Source organism: Colobus angolensis, unplaced genomic scaffold (assembly GCF_000951035.1).
Source record: "Colobus angolensis palliatus isolate OR3802 unplaced genomic scaffold, Cang.pa_1.0 Scaffold2, whole genome shotgun sequence".
Classification (NCBI taxonomy): domain Eukaryota; kingdom Metazoa; phylum Chordata; class Mammalia; order Primates; family Cercopithecidae; genus Colobus; species Colobus angolensis.
Window position 1 is genome coordinate 20,240,617 of NW_012115154.1, and position 19,861 is coordinate 20,260,477.

General features: G+C 36.6%; 1 protein-coding gene across 1 annotated transcript in view; it reads right to left on the reverse strand.

Annotated features, from left to right (window-relative positions):
- Window positions 1-19,861, reverse strand: part of KMT2C (lysine (K)-specific methyltransferase 2C) — a 233,018-nt gene that overhangs the window by 110,624 nt on the left and 102,533 nt on the right. Inside the window, exons 9-13 of the mRNA XM_011941521.1 lie at window positions 12,880-13,049; window positions 12,273-12,424; window positions 11,184-11,297; window positions 10,203-10,280; window positions 7,970-8,688 (exon numbers count right to left, since the gene is read on the reverse strand). Of these exons, the coding sequence (XP_011796911.1) occupies window positions 7,970-8,688; window positions 10,203-10,280; window positions 11,184-11,297; window positions 12,273-12,424; window positions 12,880-13,049 (1,233 nt within the window). The remainder of the gene's footprint in view (window positions 1-7,969; window positions 8,689-10,202; window positions 10,281-11,183; window positions 11,298-12,272; window positions 12,425-12,879; window positions 13,050-19,861) is intronic.

Sequence of the window (19,861 nt, forward strand, 5' to 3'; positions counted from 1 at the left end):
CACTGCGGGTCAATTACCTCACTTTCATAATCTCAAATCAACTTGAATCTGTACCTGTCTTCTTCCCTACTATTAGTCCAGGGTCTTAGGTAACCTCTGTATTGTCAAAAGCCATTTCTCTTTTCTTATTTTACTCATGCTCCTAACATCTGGCATACTATTCTGCTGGATTTGGCAGCAGCACACCTGTGGATGTTTCACTGACTTCCTCACTAATATTTCTTCATCTCCTGTACATGTTCTTCCTGTATTTGACTTTCAAAGCCCTAGAGTTTCCCAGGGCTTGAGCCTAGACCCGAAATGGTATTATCTACAATGAGGGTGTCTTGGAAGTTGTTACCTCTTAACATTCTTGTATCTAGTTTTAACCAGAGATCTCGAAATTAGCAGGATTTTCAACTTCCTTCTTAGCATTTCCATTTTCTCACACAAAACCTCTTAAGTTTGCCATGTTTAAAAAATTTCTCCCTTAACTAGTTTCATCCCAGTCTTCCCCATCCTTATAAATGGCACCCAGTCCCTTGTCACTCTCCTCTGCTCCTTCAGTCCTCTCCCCCAACACTTCGTCAATGCAGATCATGAGTAAATTCAAGACTTTTTATCTTCAAGTTTTGTCTCTGATCCTTCTACTTCTTGTCACTTCCACCGCCAGCAGCCCAGTTGTGGCCACCACCATCTCTCGCCTAACATGCTGCAAGAGTCTACTGTTGATTATGCTGTTCCCACCCTGTATCTACTCAAGCCTTTCCCCACAGCAGCCAGAGGAACTTTGCAAAAGTACAAACGTGATCAAGCAAGTCACTATTCTATTTCAAACCTTCAACTGCTTCTCAGAGCACTTAAAAGACAAACCCTTCCCAGTGCCTTTCTCCAACCTCATCTTGTGGCACTTGTCTCCCTGCTACTATGCTCCGGCTATTCTGGCTTCCTTGCTGTCCTTCAAACACGCCAAGCTCTTTATCAATCAGAGCCCAACTAACTCAGAACACTTTACTATACCATTCCAGCCCTTCAATAAATGTCTGCTGTTTTTTTGTTTGTTTATTTTTGAGATGGAGTCTCGCTCTGTCACCCAGGCTAGAGTGTGGTGGTGCGATCTCGGCTCACTGCAACCTCCACCTCCTGGGTTCAAGTGATTCCCCTGCCTCAGTCTCGTGAGTAGCTGGGATTACAGGCATGCACCACCATGCCCGGCTAATTTTTGTATTTTAGTAGAGACACCATGTTGGTCAGGCTGGTCTCAAACACCTGACCTTGGGATCCACCAGCCTTGGCATCCCAAAGTGCTGAGATTACAATCGTGAGCCACCACGGCCACCCATGTCTGGCGTTTTCTAACCCTTCAGGTATGACCTTAAATATTTTCTCATCAGGAGACCTTTCCTTAGTACTCCCAATGAACCATCATCCCTCTTACCACACCATTAGTACCCTCTCATTCCATCACCCCCTGGACGTTTTATTGTTTGCAATTGTATTTAGTGGTAGGAACTGGGGAGCAAGAGATATCTAAATTTAGTTCTCTCAATATTTCCACTGGTTTTTCTCTGAGATTGGGCTTACATCTTAAATTCCTTTTAGTCGATAGTTTAATATTACGTTGGCAGTAGACAGGTGTCAAAAATATAACACAGAAAGTCATACTCTAAGATAAAAATAATGTTGAATAATTTTATTTCAAAAATAGGAATTTTCTGGTAATTATGTGTTATTCATTATAATTTAAAAGTTAGCTTTGATGCCAAAATTTTCTCTCATTTCAAAAAGAAGACAGACTTTGTGTAATTTTATAGTTCTGAAGAAAAACTATCATTATACTTAGATATTCTGACAAATTATCTAGTATATTCCTTAGACCTTAAAACTAAAATATAGCTATAATTATCAAAGTTTAAATTGTCCTTCAGATCTTAGCTTTGATCAAGAACTTACACTATTCAGAAAAGGTTAGCTGCCCCTATAATATATGGGCTCTCCTCCTACAATCCAGCACTTTCTATACTGTAATTAAAGATCATGCTCCTTTCTGTTCACTGCTATGTTAAGCACTCTGTTCAGCACTTACTGAACTTTTTTTCTGCTCAGCATCTATTATCTTTTTTTGCGTATGTGTATGAATTCATCAATAAACAATGAACTATGATATGAAATACACTAATGCCTCCACCAGTAATAACCTAGAATTTTGAATTTCTTCACTTATAAAAGTTACTAAAAATTACTAAAAAAAATCTATATACTGCCCCCTTAATCTATCAACTGAACTAAAAGCAAAAGAGTTCCTAATGTAATCATTAAGTTGTAAATAGAACCAACTTGCTATCAGATACTACAGAAACTAAAAAAAAACTACCTGGCAGGGACTGGATTTGAACCCAAGAAAAATAATTTAACCCCAAAATCGTTTAATATTAGCATTAAATTTCTTTCTGCTTTGAGGCCAATTTCTCAGGTAAACTGTCCAAGCTAGTAAGTTATACAGGGACTGTGGGATGGGGAAATAAGAACAATAATGACAGGTGGAGGACAGGCTATTTAGAAGCAACTTTCTATTAAAAGTCATTCTATTGCTGGTTGTTAAATATGATCAAAGTCACTCTTACAGCCCAAGAGTACTATCAGTTTTAAAAACAGCCAGAGAAGGTTTGGTGTCTCACTGGCAAACTTTACACCTCCCAATCCTAAATCAATCCCGGACCCACACTCTTCCAACATACTATGCAAAACCAAGGTTGCATATAAACAGTGAGTCTAATTTAGGAAAAGTGAAAGCAATGAAGAGACAGAGCAGAAAGGAAGATAACTAGTAAAGAAACAAACGAGTTTGCAGTTTGTCTTTTTGGTAAATATAATCACTTGTGTACATTGGAGCTACAGCAGCAAACACTTCACTATTTAGGGAATTGTTAAAAGAAGTCTCATACATAAAATTGAGTTCAATATCAAGTAGAAAAAGAAATTAGACCTAATCCTGTTTTGACAACAAAAGAAACAGTTTTATCCGCTTTAGCCTTCGATAATTTCAGAATACAAATTAGGTGGCGCTAGCAACAGTAATGTCTCCAAAAATACCACAATAAGCACAAGTAAACTAAAAGGAAAGTCTGGTACTTCTAACCTGCTGTATCGTTAGCTTGGTGTTCCAAAGGGATAGGTATTTTTTAGGTTTAAAACTATGGTTCTCTGGCTACTTTTAAAACTGAAAGTACTCTTCTTATAATATAAAGTAAGCTTGTTATAATTTGTCCAAGAGATATCAAAATACATTACCTACGTTTTCATTTATGAAATTTTCTTGAAATATTTACTGCAGGCCAGGCGTGGTGGCTCACACCTGTAATCCCAGCACTTTGGGAGGCCAAGGCGGGTGGATCACCTGAGGTCAGGAGTTCAAGACCAGCCTAACCAATATGGCAAAACCCCGTCTCTACTAAAAATATTTTAAAAATTAGCCATGTGTGTTGATGTGCACCTGTAGTCCTGGCTACTCGGGAGGCTGAGACAGGAGAACTGCTTGAGTCAGGGAGGCAGAGGGTGCAGTGAGTGAGGTCACGCCACAACTCCAGCCTGGGCAACAGAGCAAGACTCAATCTCAAAATAAAAAAATAAAAAATAAAAAAAAAAAGAAATATCTACTGCAAATAATACATTTCATAAAATGCCTAATAAAATCTTTCAATACCAACATGAAAGCAATTAGAACATGAAGGTGTCTGAACTAGATCATAGTAGTGTGATTACATTTAAATATCTTTCTATAAGATGTGATGATACATACAGGGTAAATAATACAAGAAGACCTAAGATTATTATGATCTCAGAATTTCCTAATTAGAATGGGAATACAACCGTGCAATGAGAGAAAAGGACTAAAGACAGAAATAAAAACAAATGATATGATTTAATATGATAAATTTTAAATTTCCACTTTATTTTCCACCATTTTTAAAGACCATTCCTTATAGTATTAAGTTTAATGCATTTTTAAAAATCAATAAAACGAGTAGCACATTTCTCTAGTTCAGGACTCCGCTTTCAGGGTTACAGTCAAAGATGATCCTAGCTAGAAGTGCATTTTAATTGGTCTAGGGTAGGACCATTAGACTGATGTTCTAAAATCTACCAAGTTGATTACAATATGTGGCAGTGTCAATAAGCACTTTCTTAAACCCAAGTCGCAAAGTACATAAACCTACAAAAATGCTGAAAAATGGGCCAGGCGCTGTGGGGCTCACACCTGTAATCCCAGCACTCTGGGAGACCCAAGATGGGAGGATCGCTTGAGGCCAAGAGTTTGTAACCAGGCTGCTCTACACAGCAAGACTCCCATCTCTATAAAAAAATAAAAAATATTTTTAAACGCTGAAAAATGAAATACTAAATTTTATAAATATATAACTTCAGTAAAAGATGTGAAAATACAACTAGGTCATTATGACAACTTGTATGAAACAACATCCAATTTGCTGTCTGTTACTTCTCCTACCTTATCATGTCTAATTTTTCCTCATCTTTGTGAAATCCTGCGTTTACAGTAGGCAAGAAAACAAAAAACAAAAGGAATCTTCCTCTATTCACAGCCATCAGAAAAATGTGTTACTATTCCTGTAGTCAGTTAGGTTCTAAATCACACAATTGAGATATATTTGAAACATGTCATAAAGAAAATAAACATTATATTTCTCACTAAATAGCACCTAAAACATTCCACATGAAAGGAAAAATACAAAAAACTAAACTTTAATTACTAACCTCCTTAAAGGAAATAATTCTATATGATTTGATATTTGATAATGGATGTCCAATACCTGAGATATAAATTCCATTTTCTGGGTCCTAACATCTCAACTTCAGAAAATCCCCTATATTGGGTTATTTGGATTATATATTTAAAACTTAATATATTTGAAAATGTGCAGAATGATTTGTTGCTGCAACAAATGGTTTAGGAATTACCTACATTAAAACATGTTCCATGAACAACAGAAAAAGAGTTATTTCTACTTCAGTCCTTAAAGACTGTGAAAGCACAGCAACAGTCTTAGTTTGTCAATCTTGAATTCTTTTGGTATTTTAATTTCACCAGTAGTTCTGGAACTGCTTTTTTCATATTTCTCAAAATGTTTTGTCTTGCATTGTCCAATAAGGCAACCACCATTATATGTGACCACTGAGCACTTCTAATGTAGCTAGTCAGAATTGGTATGTTTTAAGTATAAAGCATCTTGTTCATTTTTATACTGATTAAATGCTGAAATATTGTTTTGAATATACCAGGTTAAATAAAATAGATTAAAATTTATTTCACCTGTTTTTGTTTTTTTAAGTGTAACTACTAGAAAATTTTAAATTACACATATGGTCTGCATTATATTTATATTAGACAGCACTGGCTTACCGTTCTACTGGTTGGTTAGCTTGTACCTCCAGATAACATCTGATAATCCAATTACTAGCTATCACAAACTAGATCTTTCAGATGTTTCCTATTAAAATGTTCATTTAATTTTGAAGTGAATTCCTCGAAAAGCTCATATAATACTATTACAGAAAATCAACTTAACAATTTGCCCACCATGGGACGTAACTTAAGGTAAATCTACATTTCTTTGGTTAGTATTTACCGTACTGGTAAAGACCAAAGAATTGGTAAGGTTCAACAAAATATGCAAATGCCAGTGATGTTAACAAAAAATAGCTGGAAACCAAAGAATCTTGCTTACATCACAATCACAGCCAGGAAAATGTAGCTTATTTTATAGCCAGTCCCCAATGTGAAGAATATGCAGAAGAAACAATAAAAACGTAAGTATAATACAGAAATGCCTGATATCAAAGAAATTAATATAACAGAATACTGAATTTCAGTATTTCTTTTTTTTTTTTTTTTTTTTTTTGAGGCGGAGTCTCGCTCTGTCGCCCGGACTGGAGTGCAGTGGCCGGATCTCAGCTCACTGCAAGCTCCGCCTTCCGGGTTTACGCCATTCTCTTGCCTCAGCCTCCCAAGTAGCTGGGACCACAGGCGCCCGCCACCTCGCCCGGCTAGTTTTTTGTATTTTTTTTTTTTAGTAGAGACGGGGTTTCACCGTGTTAGAGTCAGGATGGTCTCGATCTCCTGACCTCGTGATCCACCCGTCTCGGCCTCCCAAAGTGCTGGGATTACAGGCTTGAGCCACCGCGCCCGGCCGAATTTCAGTATTTCTAATGTAAGGATATACACACTCCTATCTGTAGAATATTTCCTGCAAGTTATGGCCCCAGAGCCTCACCAATGGAAGATCTATTTTGTACTATTCAATTGATACTCTCCCTAATAACAGCACTGTATTACCAGGTTCATCATCAAGTGAAGGCTGTTTGCTACATAATTAAAACCAAGACTGGAAAACTAAAAAGCTGGAGGGAGGGAAAACACAACCTACAAAATGCTTACAAGATTAGCAGCAAATGATGAAGTAGTAACAAGAGGGGCAGAAAAATAGATTATCATCAGATTTGGGGATTGAAAGACAGCTCAGCAAAATACTAGGACATGGTTCATATAAGATGGAATAAGCCTGGAAATACACCCCCCTCCCCAATATTTCGGAACATAAAGTCTACAGAAAAAGAGTCCTAATGTATTGAATCTGGTTTCTCAACTGAAACGAAAATCTTCAAGGAAGGAGATATACGTAAAATTTTACAGGAATACATATGAAGCAGTATCTTTAAAGAATGTAAATATATGAACCAAAAGTAAATCTGAGATTCAAATTTCCATTGCTAAAGTCTTTTAAGAGTCACAACGACATTATTATTATACAACTATTCAAAACAAAACAAAAAAAACTTACTGGAAAGGAGAATAATTGGTTTGAGAAGAAAAACCTTTCTTGGTAGAGCAGAAACAAATGTCAAGGAAAATACTTAGAAAAAGGCATATATAAAGAATGGTCTAGTTTTACTGCATATGTGTTTGCCATGCAGAAACAGCTAAATCCTACCTGACAACTACTTTGCCTTTGGTGTACCTTGTCTTTAGAGAACAAAATATATCTGAGTTTGATATAGAGGAGACTAATTTTCAAATTAAAAAATGATTTTTCTTAAAAGCCTGGCCTTACAGTTTAAAAATTATATGATTAAAATCAAGATATTATTCCCATAAAAAGCCAAACTTTAATCCATTTAAAACATGAAACTTAAAACTTAACTTGAAGCAATTTAAATCATGAAACTTAAAACTCCAAATTACTACTGTGAATTAACACTTCTCCACTACCTGTTATCTTGCAATTTTAAAAAACACTTCAGAAAGTAGCAATTTCGTAAAATGATAAATAGTTCATACCTATAGTATCGTCATTTTGCCATGCAGTTTTACTTAAATCTCACTTAAAAAGAAATGGAACTCATTCTTAAAGGGTAGAATGTACATAATGTAAAGCAGTCACAGGAAGATTTATCTTTACTTACTGAAAATCAACAGTACAATTCTAAGATTTTTTTCTCATGAAACTACTGAAGTAAGTCCTACTTGAAAAAAGAAATCCCACAAGAGTTAGCAATTAATAAAAACATCAAGATGAGAAATTCCCTAGCATGGAAAATTCCTGTCATAAATGTTGATGTTTATGCGGTTAAAAATATACACAATAACTATACTGCATTTTAGGCTCTATTTTTACTGTGGCACAGAACTAAAAGAATTTTTAAAGCTCTTTCTATTAGAAACTGTTATCAAATAGGTTGCATCTTTATGGCCCAACTGAGTTGAAATTCCAAGTAAGATCACTTCAAATTTAATAAATGACATTCTTCATTAACAGCATTTAAAAAATGGCTGAAACACATAAGTCAACATTACACTGAAGTTCTATCTGAAGACAGAAAAAGTTGCCATTCACACCAAAGCTACACATATACCTTCTGATTTTATAGAATTGTTCCAATATCTTTTCTGTCAATATCATTAAAATCACCCTACCTGTTTGGACCGAGGTCTACCAGGAGAAAATTTTCTTTTAGTAATAGCTGGTTTACCCATGCCAATTTTTGGAGTGACTGAGATGTAAGTTGTTGGCATGATGTTTCCAGCAGAGGAACTAAGAGCTGAAGGGTAATTACGCAGCATGTCATGTGAAGGCAAGTCTGAAGAAGGTGCTGGCGAGGAAGACACACCTGCCTTGCTCATGTCTGCTGATGATGAAAATGATGACTCGGTCTCAGATGATAACTGTACAGATTTGTCTCCTTGGTATGAAACATCTTTCACACAACTCTCAATTGCAGGAGTCATTTCAGAGTCCATCAATCCAGTAGAAAGTTCAGAATTTTCTTTCTGTTCCTTTTCTCCTTGTAGTCTTTCTATAACCAACTGTTCCTCAGGACACAGTGAAATACTTCCCTCATGCGGGGACACTAAGGTGTCCAGTGGAAGAGTGACAGATTCAATGACTAATTTTGGAGGCCCCGATTCTTCTTTGGATACCACTGTTTTAGGTTCCTCTAACAACTGCAGTTCCTCTTGCTGCACAATGATCTGGTGTGTAACAACTTCAATGTTTTCCGTCACTTCCATTTTATCTTCCATTTGATCTTCGCCACAAATACGCCTCACTCCAGAAGACGTTTTCATTTCTTCACTATCAACTTCATTAGAAATCTGTTTTTCCAATTCGGTATTCATTTTATGTTGGGATGATACTACAAAATTCAGAACATTTGTTATAGTAATGTACAAATTTTAAATTTTCTAACTATAGATATATAAAACATTTGGCTACACTGGAACTTAAATCAGAAGGTATTCATCAAAGCAGGCAATTATTAAGTGAATGAAAGCCAAAGTACACAAGGATTTATGGATTAGAATCAGCCCCACACATGAAAACATGATGTTTTACAATTTAACTACTTCCAACTGGACAGAAAATTATACAGGAAAAGTTCTCATACTCATTTTTTAGTTAAGAAAATGAGGATCAATCATGTTATGCGAGGTACCTAAGTTAAAAAGTAAAGACTGACCTAGAATGTGAAGGCATTTTCTAATAGCAGATACCCAGATGTAACAAAGTTACTATAGACTCGAAAGCACAGACAGAAAAGATTTACTAACCACCAATATTTATTTTGCTTAACCATACCTGCCAACCTACCCAAAACATTCTTTGGATATAATCCTTGTTCTTCATCACTGTCTCAACTTAAAAGACTAATCTTAGGAAATCTATAAACTTAGATATCAGAAATACAGTCACTGGCTGGTAAATTTTAAATCAGGATACCAGTATGTTAAACCTTTAACTCAATCTTGCTTAAACGTTAGAGGTGCAACTGACATGAGCTATAAGTGGCTCTATAAAGTAGGACCATTGAAGATAAAAGGCATTTATTCCAAATCTCATCAAGTTAATTTTTAAGTTATAGTAAAAAGACACTACCATCCTCATTTACCAATCAGTGACCAAAATTTATCTATGTTCTTTTTTTTTGAAACAGGGTCTCACTCTGTCACCCAAGCTGGAGTGCAGTAGTACAAAACATGGCTCACTGCAGCCTCAATGTCCTGGGTTCAAGTGATCTTCCCACCTCAGCCTCCCAAGCAGCTGGGACTACAGGCATGTGTCACCATGCCCAGATACTTTTATTAATTAATTAATTTATTTATTTAGACAGAGTCTTGCTCTGTCGCCCAGACTGCAGTGCAGTGGTGCGATCTCGGCTCACTGCAAGCTCTGCCTCCCGGGTTCATGCCATTCTCCTGCCTCAGCCTCCCGAGTAGCTGGTACTACAGGCGCCCACCACCACACCCGGCTAATTTTTTGTACTTTGTAGAGACAGGGTCTCACTATATTGCCCAGGCCTATTCATGATCTGATATCAAACTGAAATCTCATCTTCTTTCTCACTTTATTGAAAGACTACAGCTAAGGATAAAAGAAAACTACCAAATAACAGATCTGATAGTACAACCTATTTTTAACCACGACCGCCCCCCCAAGACCAACCCCAAAAAAAACCCTTTCAAGAGAAACTAACCTCCTTTAGATCCACTGTCAATTCTTTTCCAGAATCTCTTAACTAAAAGATTTAGTTACTGTAATGTGTATACATACAGCAATTGCAAAAATGTCTTTGAAATAGACATTACCTTGTAATATAAAGACATTATCTTGTAACTCAACCAAATTAGATAATATGAACGTACTGCTTACCAGCAATGAGAAGACTATCTGTGTCAAGACTTTCTGAGGGATGACTCTTCTGTTGGTCTTCAGTGTGGACTTGAACTGCTGTGAGTAACACATTTATAAAATCTCTAAGAAAGAGTCAAAATTTCTGTAACACTGTTCCCTCAATAGTAATGTAAGTAAAGAGTTTTATTCTACTAAATGTCAATTTCCAATATAAGCATGAAACATTGTACCACTTGCTAGTAAGTTATGAAGACAAAATTAGAAGTCTTTGCACTATGGTAAATTTGTTTTGTCTTTTTCTCTTTTTCTTTAACAACTAGACCTCACGAGGAAGATTATAGAAAATAACTTTTAATGAGAGTTGTTATATGTGAACTTAACAAATTTCAAAACATCTCAGTGGCTTTTTATGTATACATTATAATTTTTATGCATACTATATAATTGAACATACAACTCCACATACAACACCAAAGACTTTCAGATGAGCCTGTGATTAAATGCAATAAGTAATTTTCCCCCGACAAGGTCTCTTATTAATTCCAGATCTGCAAGTACAGTAATAGCTCTTATCAATATGTACTACAAAAAGTTTACTTGAAATATCATGGAAATCAGTGAAATAACCCTCAATAGGACTGCTGAGATGATCCAATACAGCAAATTTTTCATTATCTCAGCATGAAACATCTCATCATCAGCAACAGCTTTACTTAGCAACTACAACTAAAGAAATAAAAACACAAATTGCTTTTTAACGAAAAATCACTTGATCCCTTAATGAAGTAAGTACTTATGACAAAATCTAGATGATAGCTGAACTACAAATATACGCATGTCCTTTCTCCTATTATTTGTCTAAGATTATTTTACTAAAAAAACTCTTCCTAAGTGACTGCATCTTGGTTTTTATTTACTGAAGTTTTAGTCAATATTCACATATTTATTGTACATACACATTCTCTTCAAAAACAGAGTATATCCATTAATCATTCTTACCATCTGGAACAATTCCAGGAGCGGACTCCTGATCGTTGACATCTTTACTAACTGCATGCTCTGGGAATACCATTTGATCTTCAGGGCCTTCAACTTCCATTTCATTGTTATAATCTTAACAAAACATTATTAATTCTTTAGCTCAGAATGAGTTTTTTTTGTTGTTCATTAAGTCAACAATTATGATTTTTGTATGAGTAAGGGAAAATCATCAAAAACGCTGTAAGTTTTTCTTCAGATTTTTCTCTTTTGAACCACATATATATGTACATTTTTAAAAAACATGAAAATTATAATACATCAAAAGGTGGGCCAAGTGTGGTAGTTCACACCCGTAATCCTAACACTTTGGGAAGCCAAGGTGGAAGAAACACTTGAAGCCAGGAGTTCAAGACCAACCAGGCCAACATAGTGAGAACCCATCCCTAAAACAATTTTTTTATAAAGGTAACTGGCACATTATTTTAAAAGGATATTTCAAAACTAAATACTGATGGCATCCTGGAAATGAAACGTTAGTAGTTAAGATGCTTAGTTACCCTTTCGATAAAGGGTATGATAAACAGAACTTTTATAAAAAGCTGCCGCTCGTAGTGATGAAAATGAAAAACAATCTGGCGAGCAGTTCTATTTCCCTTATGCTCCAAGACTCATGTTTGTAACAGTAGGATACTACTAAAACTATTCCATACCTGAACAGAATCTTGGGCTGAAGAGGTGGTAATTAACTTAAAAAGGACATTACAAAACTACAACATGCTTAGAGAAAACTCACATTATAAAGAACTAAGCAAACTCAAAGACTGGGGAACTACCACTGTCGGCTTAAAGAACACAAGTGAAGGAAAGCATGATAGACCCGGAATTCAAATACTAAAAAAACTATCTTAAGTTAGATTAGATTTTAGCCATCAGATTCAGAGATGACCAACATAAGAAATACATTTTAAAGGTTGAGAAACTGAGAACAAGATGGAATCTGGAATACAGGATCCTCTCTTCCTGATTAAAGCAATATATTGGTGACACATTGACACAACATTACAAAAAATATAAAAATAAAAATAAAAAAATCATTCTCAAGTTTACCTGTAGTGAGCTCAGCTATCTCCACTTCCTCACCTGGCTGTAAAGCAGCCATCTCAGCTCCCAGGTGTTTACAGTACATGCAGATATACTCTTCTTTGAGCTGAGGATCCAGTTCATGATCTGTTGGTTTGTCACACTCTAGGTGAACCCACCTGCAGTGATAAGCATACTTAAATAAAAGTTTCTAACGTCAAGTTATTGTCTAGGTAAAGAGAAGGCATTGCCACAAGCTAGATATGAAAATGGTTAATTAAGGATGAGAGGAGAGACGTTAGAGGGGTTGCTAACTGACAAAGGTCTTTTAAAGGATCTTTTTAAAGGACATTTATGGATGTCACTAGAGATGCTGCCGTATTTTTACTTGACATTTTTAAGCTATTTTCTCTTTACTTTTCCCTATCAGTGCTCATTTCTGATGTGGTCTGGTCTTATCTTTTGCCCATTTACTTCCTTATGCCTTTGAGATTCAAAACCATCATTTAATTCCATCTGTAACAGCAATCAGTACTGATGGAATTGCTACAGTGATAAAAACTTAGAAGCTGTAAGATGGTAGAGCAAACGACCACATGAATAAAACAACTGAATAGAATAACTATCTTCTTACCTTTTGCACATATTACAATGAAGCATGTCTTTCTGCAATTCTGGATGATAGCACTTCCCACAGAAGGGACATAAGTTATCCTGCTGTTGGTAACAATTGTCACATATCAGGCAATTGTGATGCCACTGAGAACTAGACCGTGTGCCACACTCTATACATATTCTGCAATTCTAAACACGAGGAAAAATAACAACAAAAACGCTTTGTTATGCATTTGTAATTGTAGTTCTGATGTAAACCTTTAAAAAAGTCATGAATCATTTGTGGATTGTACGTTTAGCTTTTATTTTCATGACACTAATTGAGAGTATATATATATTTTTGTTTGTTTGTTTGAGATGGACTCTCACTTTGTCGCCCAGGCTGGAGTGCAGTGGTGCAATCTCGGCTCACTGTAACCTCTGCCTCCTGGGTTTAAGTGATTCTCCTGCCTCTGCCTCCTGAGTAGCTGGGACTACAGGTGTGCGCCACCACGCCCAGCTAATTCTTGTGTTTTTAGTAAAGACAGAGTTTCACCATGTTGGCCAGATTGGTCTTCAACTCCTGACCTCAAGTGATCTGCCTGCCTCAGCCTCTGAAAGTGCTGGGATTACAGGTGTGAGCCACTGTGCCTGGGTATACACCTTTTAAAAAGCTGTTTTCAATGTCTGATGAGACCTCACAAAATCTGCACTAAAATCTCCAGGAAAATGTAAATAAGGGAATGGGGATATCCAGGAAAACATATAGGTGGAAGAGATAAAACCAAAAAGACAGAAACCCAAAACTCAAAAAAAGAAACATATTCTAGGATCAGGAAGTAATTTTTGTGGAGTAAGTCTACTCAACCTATTACACTGCAGAAAGCAAAATGGTGTTGCTACATACAGTATTCTTCTTGCTTCTTGGTAGCTTAAGAACTAAAAACTAAAACTAAAGAACTCTCTCTAAAACAATAGCATGGCCAGCCTGGTGCAATGGGTTGATGCCAGTAATCCCAGTACTTTGGGAGGCCAAGATGGGAGGATCGCATGAAACCAGGGATTCAAGACCAACCTGGGCAAGAAGACAAAACACCCCTCTCTCTACAAAAAAAAAAAAAAAAAATTAAATTAGCCAGGCACGGAGGTGCACACCTGTAGTCCCTGCTACTTGGGAAGCTGAGGCAGGAGGACGACTCGAGCCTAGGAGTTTGAGGCTGCAGGGAGCTATCACACCACTACATTCAAGTCTGGGCAACAATGCGAGACTGCCATGGCAGGTGGGGAAGACACAGAGCATGGCCAACTCCATGTGACCTGGTGTCTGAAAATGTGAAAATACATTGCTCCACATCAAAAGTCCAATGATGGCCCTTCATGTTTTTAGAATAGAGGGAGTGGTCCTATCCTTACCAAATTAGAATTCTTTATGAAGTAAAAGGCCAACCAGAGGCCAGCCAAAACTACTTCTGTGCCTGTGAGCTAGTCAGCCTTAAAATCCTGGGGATAAGGTTAATAAACTGTGGGGCTCTCATTACCCACCCCAAATTTCTAATCTAAAACATCAATAAAAAGGAACTTTATCTTTCTGTGCTACTGGGCTGACATGAAAGGGATGCTCACTTAAAAAGAGAAACTACTAGGAACCATAGATCAGAAGTCTTAAAGATTAAAATGAATGCACTTAAAAATACTGAGGGAAAAAATACTAAATAGCTGGGCATGGTGGCACAGAACTGTGGTGTTATCTATTTGAGAGGCTGAGGCAGAAGGATCTCTTGAGCCTAGGAGGTAGAATTCAACCTGGGCAACACACTGAGACCCCATTTTTTGAATACATATACATATATTTTTTAAAAGAATGTATTATCCTTTATCGAATGAGAAGGCGAAAAGAAAAACAATCCTAAATAAAATACTATCAAACAGATCAATACCACATTAAGAAAATAATAACTATGCCCAGGTGAAGTTTATACAAGAAATTCAAAGATATTTAATATTAGAAAAACCCATTAATAAAGTTTAACAAATTAAAAGGGAGGAGAAAAAAATCATTTCAGTGCAACAGATGCTTAAAGAAAGAAGTCTTTGGGAAGAATCAAAACCCATTCCCAATAACTCTTGAGAAAGTAAAAATGGATGGGTATTTCTCCAATGTGATCAACATAAATACTTCAATTCTAAAGGCAATATCTTATTTTATGGGGGAACCCTAGAGGTATTCCCACTAAGGACAGGAAAAAGCAAGGATGCCTACTATCTCCACTACTATTTTAACATGTTTCTGGAGCCAATGCAAACATGGAAATAAATGAAAGCAGAGACATAAGACCAGGAAAATAAGAAACAAAACTCTATTTGTAAATAGAGTTAGAACATCCTATTTTTCAAAAACTCAATAAAATAATTCGACAAAGTACTAGGATACAAAATTAGCATGCAAAAGACAACAGAATTCACACACACAAATAACCAGTTAAAGGATAGTAAGAAAACCCCATTTATAACAGCAGAAAAATAAATATTCAAGAATAAGCTTAAATGTTCAAAATCAGTATGAAGAAAATTATAAAACACTCCTAAAAGACACGAAACTAGACTTCAACAAACTTGTGAAGACATCTCTTGTTCTTGGTTAGGATGTCTTAAAATCAAGATGTCAATCAACTCTCACTAAATATATATATTTATGTTTTGGAGACATGGTCTTGCTTTGTAGCCCAGGCTGGAATACAGTGGCATGATCATGGCTCACTGCAGCCTCGACCTCCTGGGCTCAAGTGATCGTCCCACCTCAGTCTTCCGAGTAGCTGGGACTACATAGTGAGACCCTGTCTCTACAAAAGCAAAAAATTAGCTGGGCTTGATGGTACACATTAACTCCTAGCTAACTCAGGAGGCTGAGGCAGGAAGATTGCTTGAGCCCAGGTCAAGGTTACAGCGAGCTATGACCATACCACTGTATTATGGCCTGGGAGACAGGGTGAGACACTGTCTCAAACAAGTAAGTTAAAAAAAAAAAAAAGAACAAATAAACTAGCAGAAAATATTTGCATCATGTAACACAGATGAAGGCCTTATATCTCTAACTTATAAATAACTCTTAAATTTAGGGGGAAAAAATGCCAAAATCTTCAATAACAGGCAAAACACATGAACAGACAATTCACGAGAAGGAATAAAAACTGACCCTTAAACACACGGAAAAATGATCAACTTCACTCTTACGAGAAACAAAAATTAAAACTACATTGACATACCACTTTTCACCCAGAAGACAGGCAAACATTCAAAAGCTGAACAAGTCATCCTGTTAGCAAAGATGTAGGGAAAAGTTCTCTCATACATCTCTAGTGGCAATGCAAAGTACCATAAGCCCCAAGAAAGGGAATTTGACAGTATCTAACAAAGCTACATATGTGTACACTCCTGAGACAATAATCCTACTTCTAGGAATTTACCCTATAGATTTGTCCCTGAGAATTCAAAAATACATATGCACAAAGCTATAGACTGTAAAATCATTTATAATGCAAAATATTGTAAACTATCAAAATACCAAAGCACAGGCCATTGGTTGAGTAACCCATAGCACAGATACACAATGGAGTGCTATGCAGTTGTTTAAAAGCAGAATGAGATCTCTTGAACTTGCCTAACTTGCCAGAAGTGATTCCAAATAGTATTGCATGAAAACAGCAACATGCAAAAGAACATATACAACATGCTACCTTCAGTGAAAGTAAGAGCAATATATCTTCTTATTCTTAGAGGAAAAATAACAGGAAGTTTAAAACAGAAAACAATGAAGTTAGTTACCTCCAAGAGGTTGAGGGAAATGGGGGTGTAAGTAAAAAACAAGAGGCAGTGACAATTCTGAGTAAAACTTTATATAGCTTTGAGTTTTGAAAGTATACTAATATCTTCTATATTTAAAAAATCAAATCACTAAGAAAAGAAAGGGGAATAAAATCTATTACTGAGAGCAAACTGAAGCAGATTTGCTTTTTAGATTGAGCAACTGAATAAATGTGCTGACATTGCTGCAACCCAGAATTTTTATTGTAGAAGAACAGACATGCAAGAATGAGAAGGCAAAGAACTCAGTGGAGAAGGGTAAGAACTGGAGGTACTGGTGTAAATTCATTATTTCTAAGTTATGCATATGTAAGGATATATGAATATTTATGTGTACAAATGGAAGTGTAGGGGTATCCAATCTTTTGGCTTCCCTGGACCACACTGAAAGAAGAAGAATTGTCTTGGGCCACACACAAGATACACTAACACTAATGACAGCTGATGAGCTATGCACACACCACCCCCCCAAAAAAAAAAAACAAAAACAAAAAAAAACACCTCATAATGTTTTAAGAAAATTTATGAATTTCTGTTGGGCCACATTCAAAGCCATCCTGGACCACATGTAGCCTGCGGGCCATGGGGTGGAAAAGCTTTTGTAAGTGTACACACATGCATGTATTTCCTGACGCCACCAGGTGAAAGGGTGAAGAAGCAAACACCCTCCAGTAGCAACGAGCACACCCAGCACCCATTCCCCACTAAAGGAATCTGGGTTACTTATTTAACAATAAACTTACTCCAGGACTGGGGCATGGGAGGTATAAGATGAGCTTGTAACATCTTGTTATACCAAAAAATAATGAAGTGTTCACATAAGTGGTGAGGGCAGAACACCGGCGCCAGCTTGAAGGAGCAACTGACAGCAAACATGGGACTATTTGAACACAAAAAATAATTAGGTAATGAGTTGTAAATGACTGACTGAAGATAATAGGAGCTCATGAGTCAATATCAATAATTAGTAAGTTTAACATGTGAAAGAAGTATTCTTGCTTACAAAAGAAAGCAGAGGGCTAACTGGTAAATGTGGTGGGAGTGCTAGAGCTGGAAATGCACTATTTGCAACCAAAAGAAAGCAGGTTAAAATGGCATCATCAGGCAGTAAGTTTTTTGTTGTTGTTGTTTGAGACAGAGTCTATCTCTGTCACCCAGGCTGGAATGCAGTGGTATGAGCTCGGCTCACTGCAAACCTCTGCCTCCCGGGTTCAAGCGATTCTCCTGTCCAGGCATCCTGAGTAGTTGGAATTACAGGCAGCCGCTACCATGCCTGGCTAATTTTTGTACTTTTACTACCGACAGGGTTTCACCATGTTGGCCACGCTGATCTCAAACTCCTGACCTCAAGTGATCCGCCCGCTTCAGCCTCCCAAAGTGCTAGGATTACAGGCATGAGCCACCACCCCTGGCCTAGGGAGTAAGTTTTTAAAATCTAGAAGGAAGTTCTGAGGAAAAGCAAGATATCTGCATGGTCTTAAAGTGTCTCCTCACATACTGCTTTATTAGATTCAAAGGAGGGGGAAAAAGAAGAAATTTGGCAACAGCCTGACCAGGTGATTCCCATGAGGGAAAGTGGAATAATGTGTGCTTCCAGCTGTGATACCTTGAGGATGGATCAGCACTTTGCAGTATTCTGGCCAATAATGCATGCCTCTCATCTAATCATAAGGGGATATCAAAGACAAAATGGGGAAATTTCTGTTTGAAAAAAGAAAAAAACAAGTATATTGGGAAGAACTCTATTCTTCAAAAATAACAATGACAAAAACTAAATCCTAGAACCTACTTGGAGGAAGGGGTAGGTTATGAACGACGTAAGATCAAATGACATAATTGGAATATGGCTAAACATACTACACTGATGTAAGTTTAGGAAGTTGATAGCAGGATTGTGATTTTTTAAGAATATTCCTATTATTAAGAAATATATACTGTAATAGTGGTAAAAAGGCATAAAGTATGTAATTAACCCTCAAATGGTAGGGGACTGGGGGGGATAGAGACACACACATACATACACACACACAGAAAGTGAGGGCATGCCCAATGATAATGAAATGCTAACAACTGATGAATCTAAGTAAATGGGATATGGGTATTATTTTTATTTTTTACAACTTTTAGAGTTTGAACTTATTTTCAAGTAAAAATTTTCTAAAAATGCATAACATACCAACAGACAGACATTCTTGAGATAAAAATAAGACAAAGAAACCTATCTGACAATGACTGGTTTACAATAAAGATCCTGAAAAGATCACCCCGACTCCAGTTCCCTAGAGAGCAGCCCCAAACTAGACTGACAGCCCCTTGGGGGCACACCGATTTGCCCCCACATCTCCAGCCTTGACCACAGTGATATTCACACACAGTAAACACTCAAATGTTAAATACAAACAAGTGAGCAAATTATGACTCAAGACTACAGAGAGAATTGCAGAAGAATTTAACAGCAGAGAAATACAATCATTCTTCAAATGGTTCAAAGGACAAACCTTCCAAACCATGAAAAACTCTATGGTAACTGTTTCTGTGCTTACTTTGTGTTAGGCATTGTGCTGGGCACTTTATAGACACCACTTCATTAAATCCAACATCCCTGTGAGGTAACGACTATTAACCTTCTATACACTGACTTAGGGAAGTTATATAGGTAGCCAAAGATCATAAATTTAATAACTGAAAAAGTTGCAATTTGACTCCACAGCATAAGCTTTTAACCACCACATTATAGTGCCTTCATAGAACAGAATAAAAAGATTAAGTATCCAATAGTATTCCCAGAAATTATGTAATTCTGTCACTCTGAAAGAGAATAGCAGATTACAAAGAGCAAAACAGAAAGGAGCACACCAAAAGGGAGACACAACAAGCTGAGAAAGAAACTCAGAATTCTCTACTAGTTCTCAAGATAATGAAAACCGTAATAAAGAAGATTAAGAGCAGGAGACAAAAATTATCCAGCAGTTACTAGATGCTATTAGAGAGTGTAAAGAAGGTAATTTTTTAAGTAAATATATATTTTTAAAAAGGTGTTGGGGCGGGGGGGACAGGGACTCACACACATCTCCCAAAACTTTCAGGAAGGAAAAAAAGGATTATGATTAAATTTTTTAAAGTAAGATTTTTCTTGTGACAGCATAAACTGAAAAAACTGA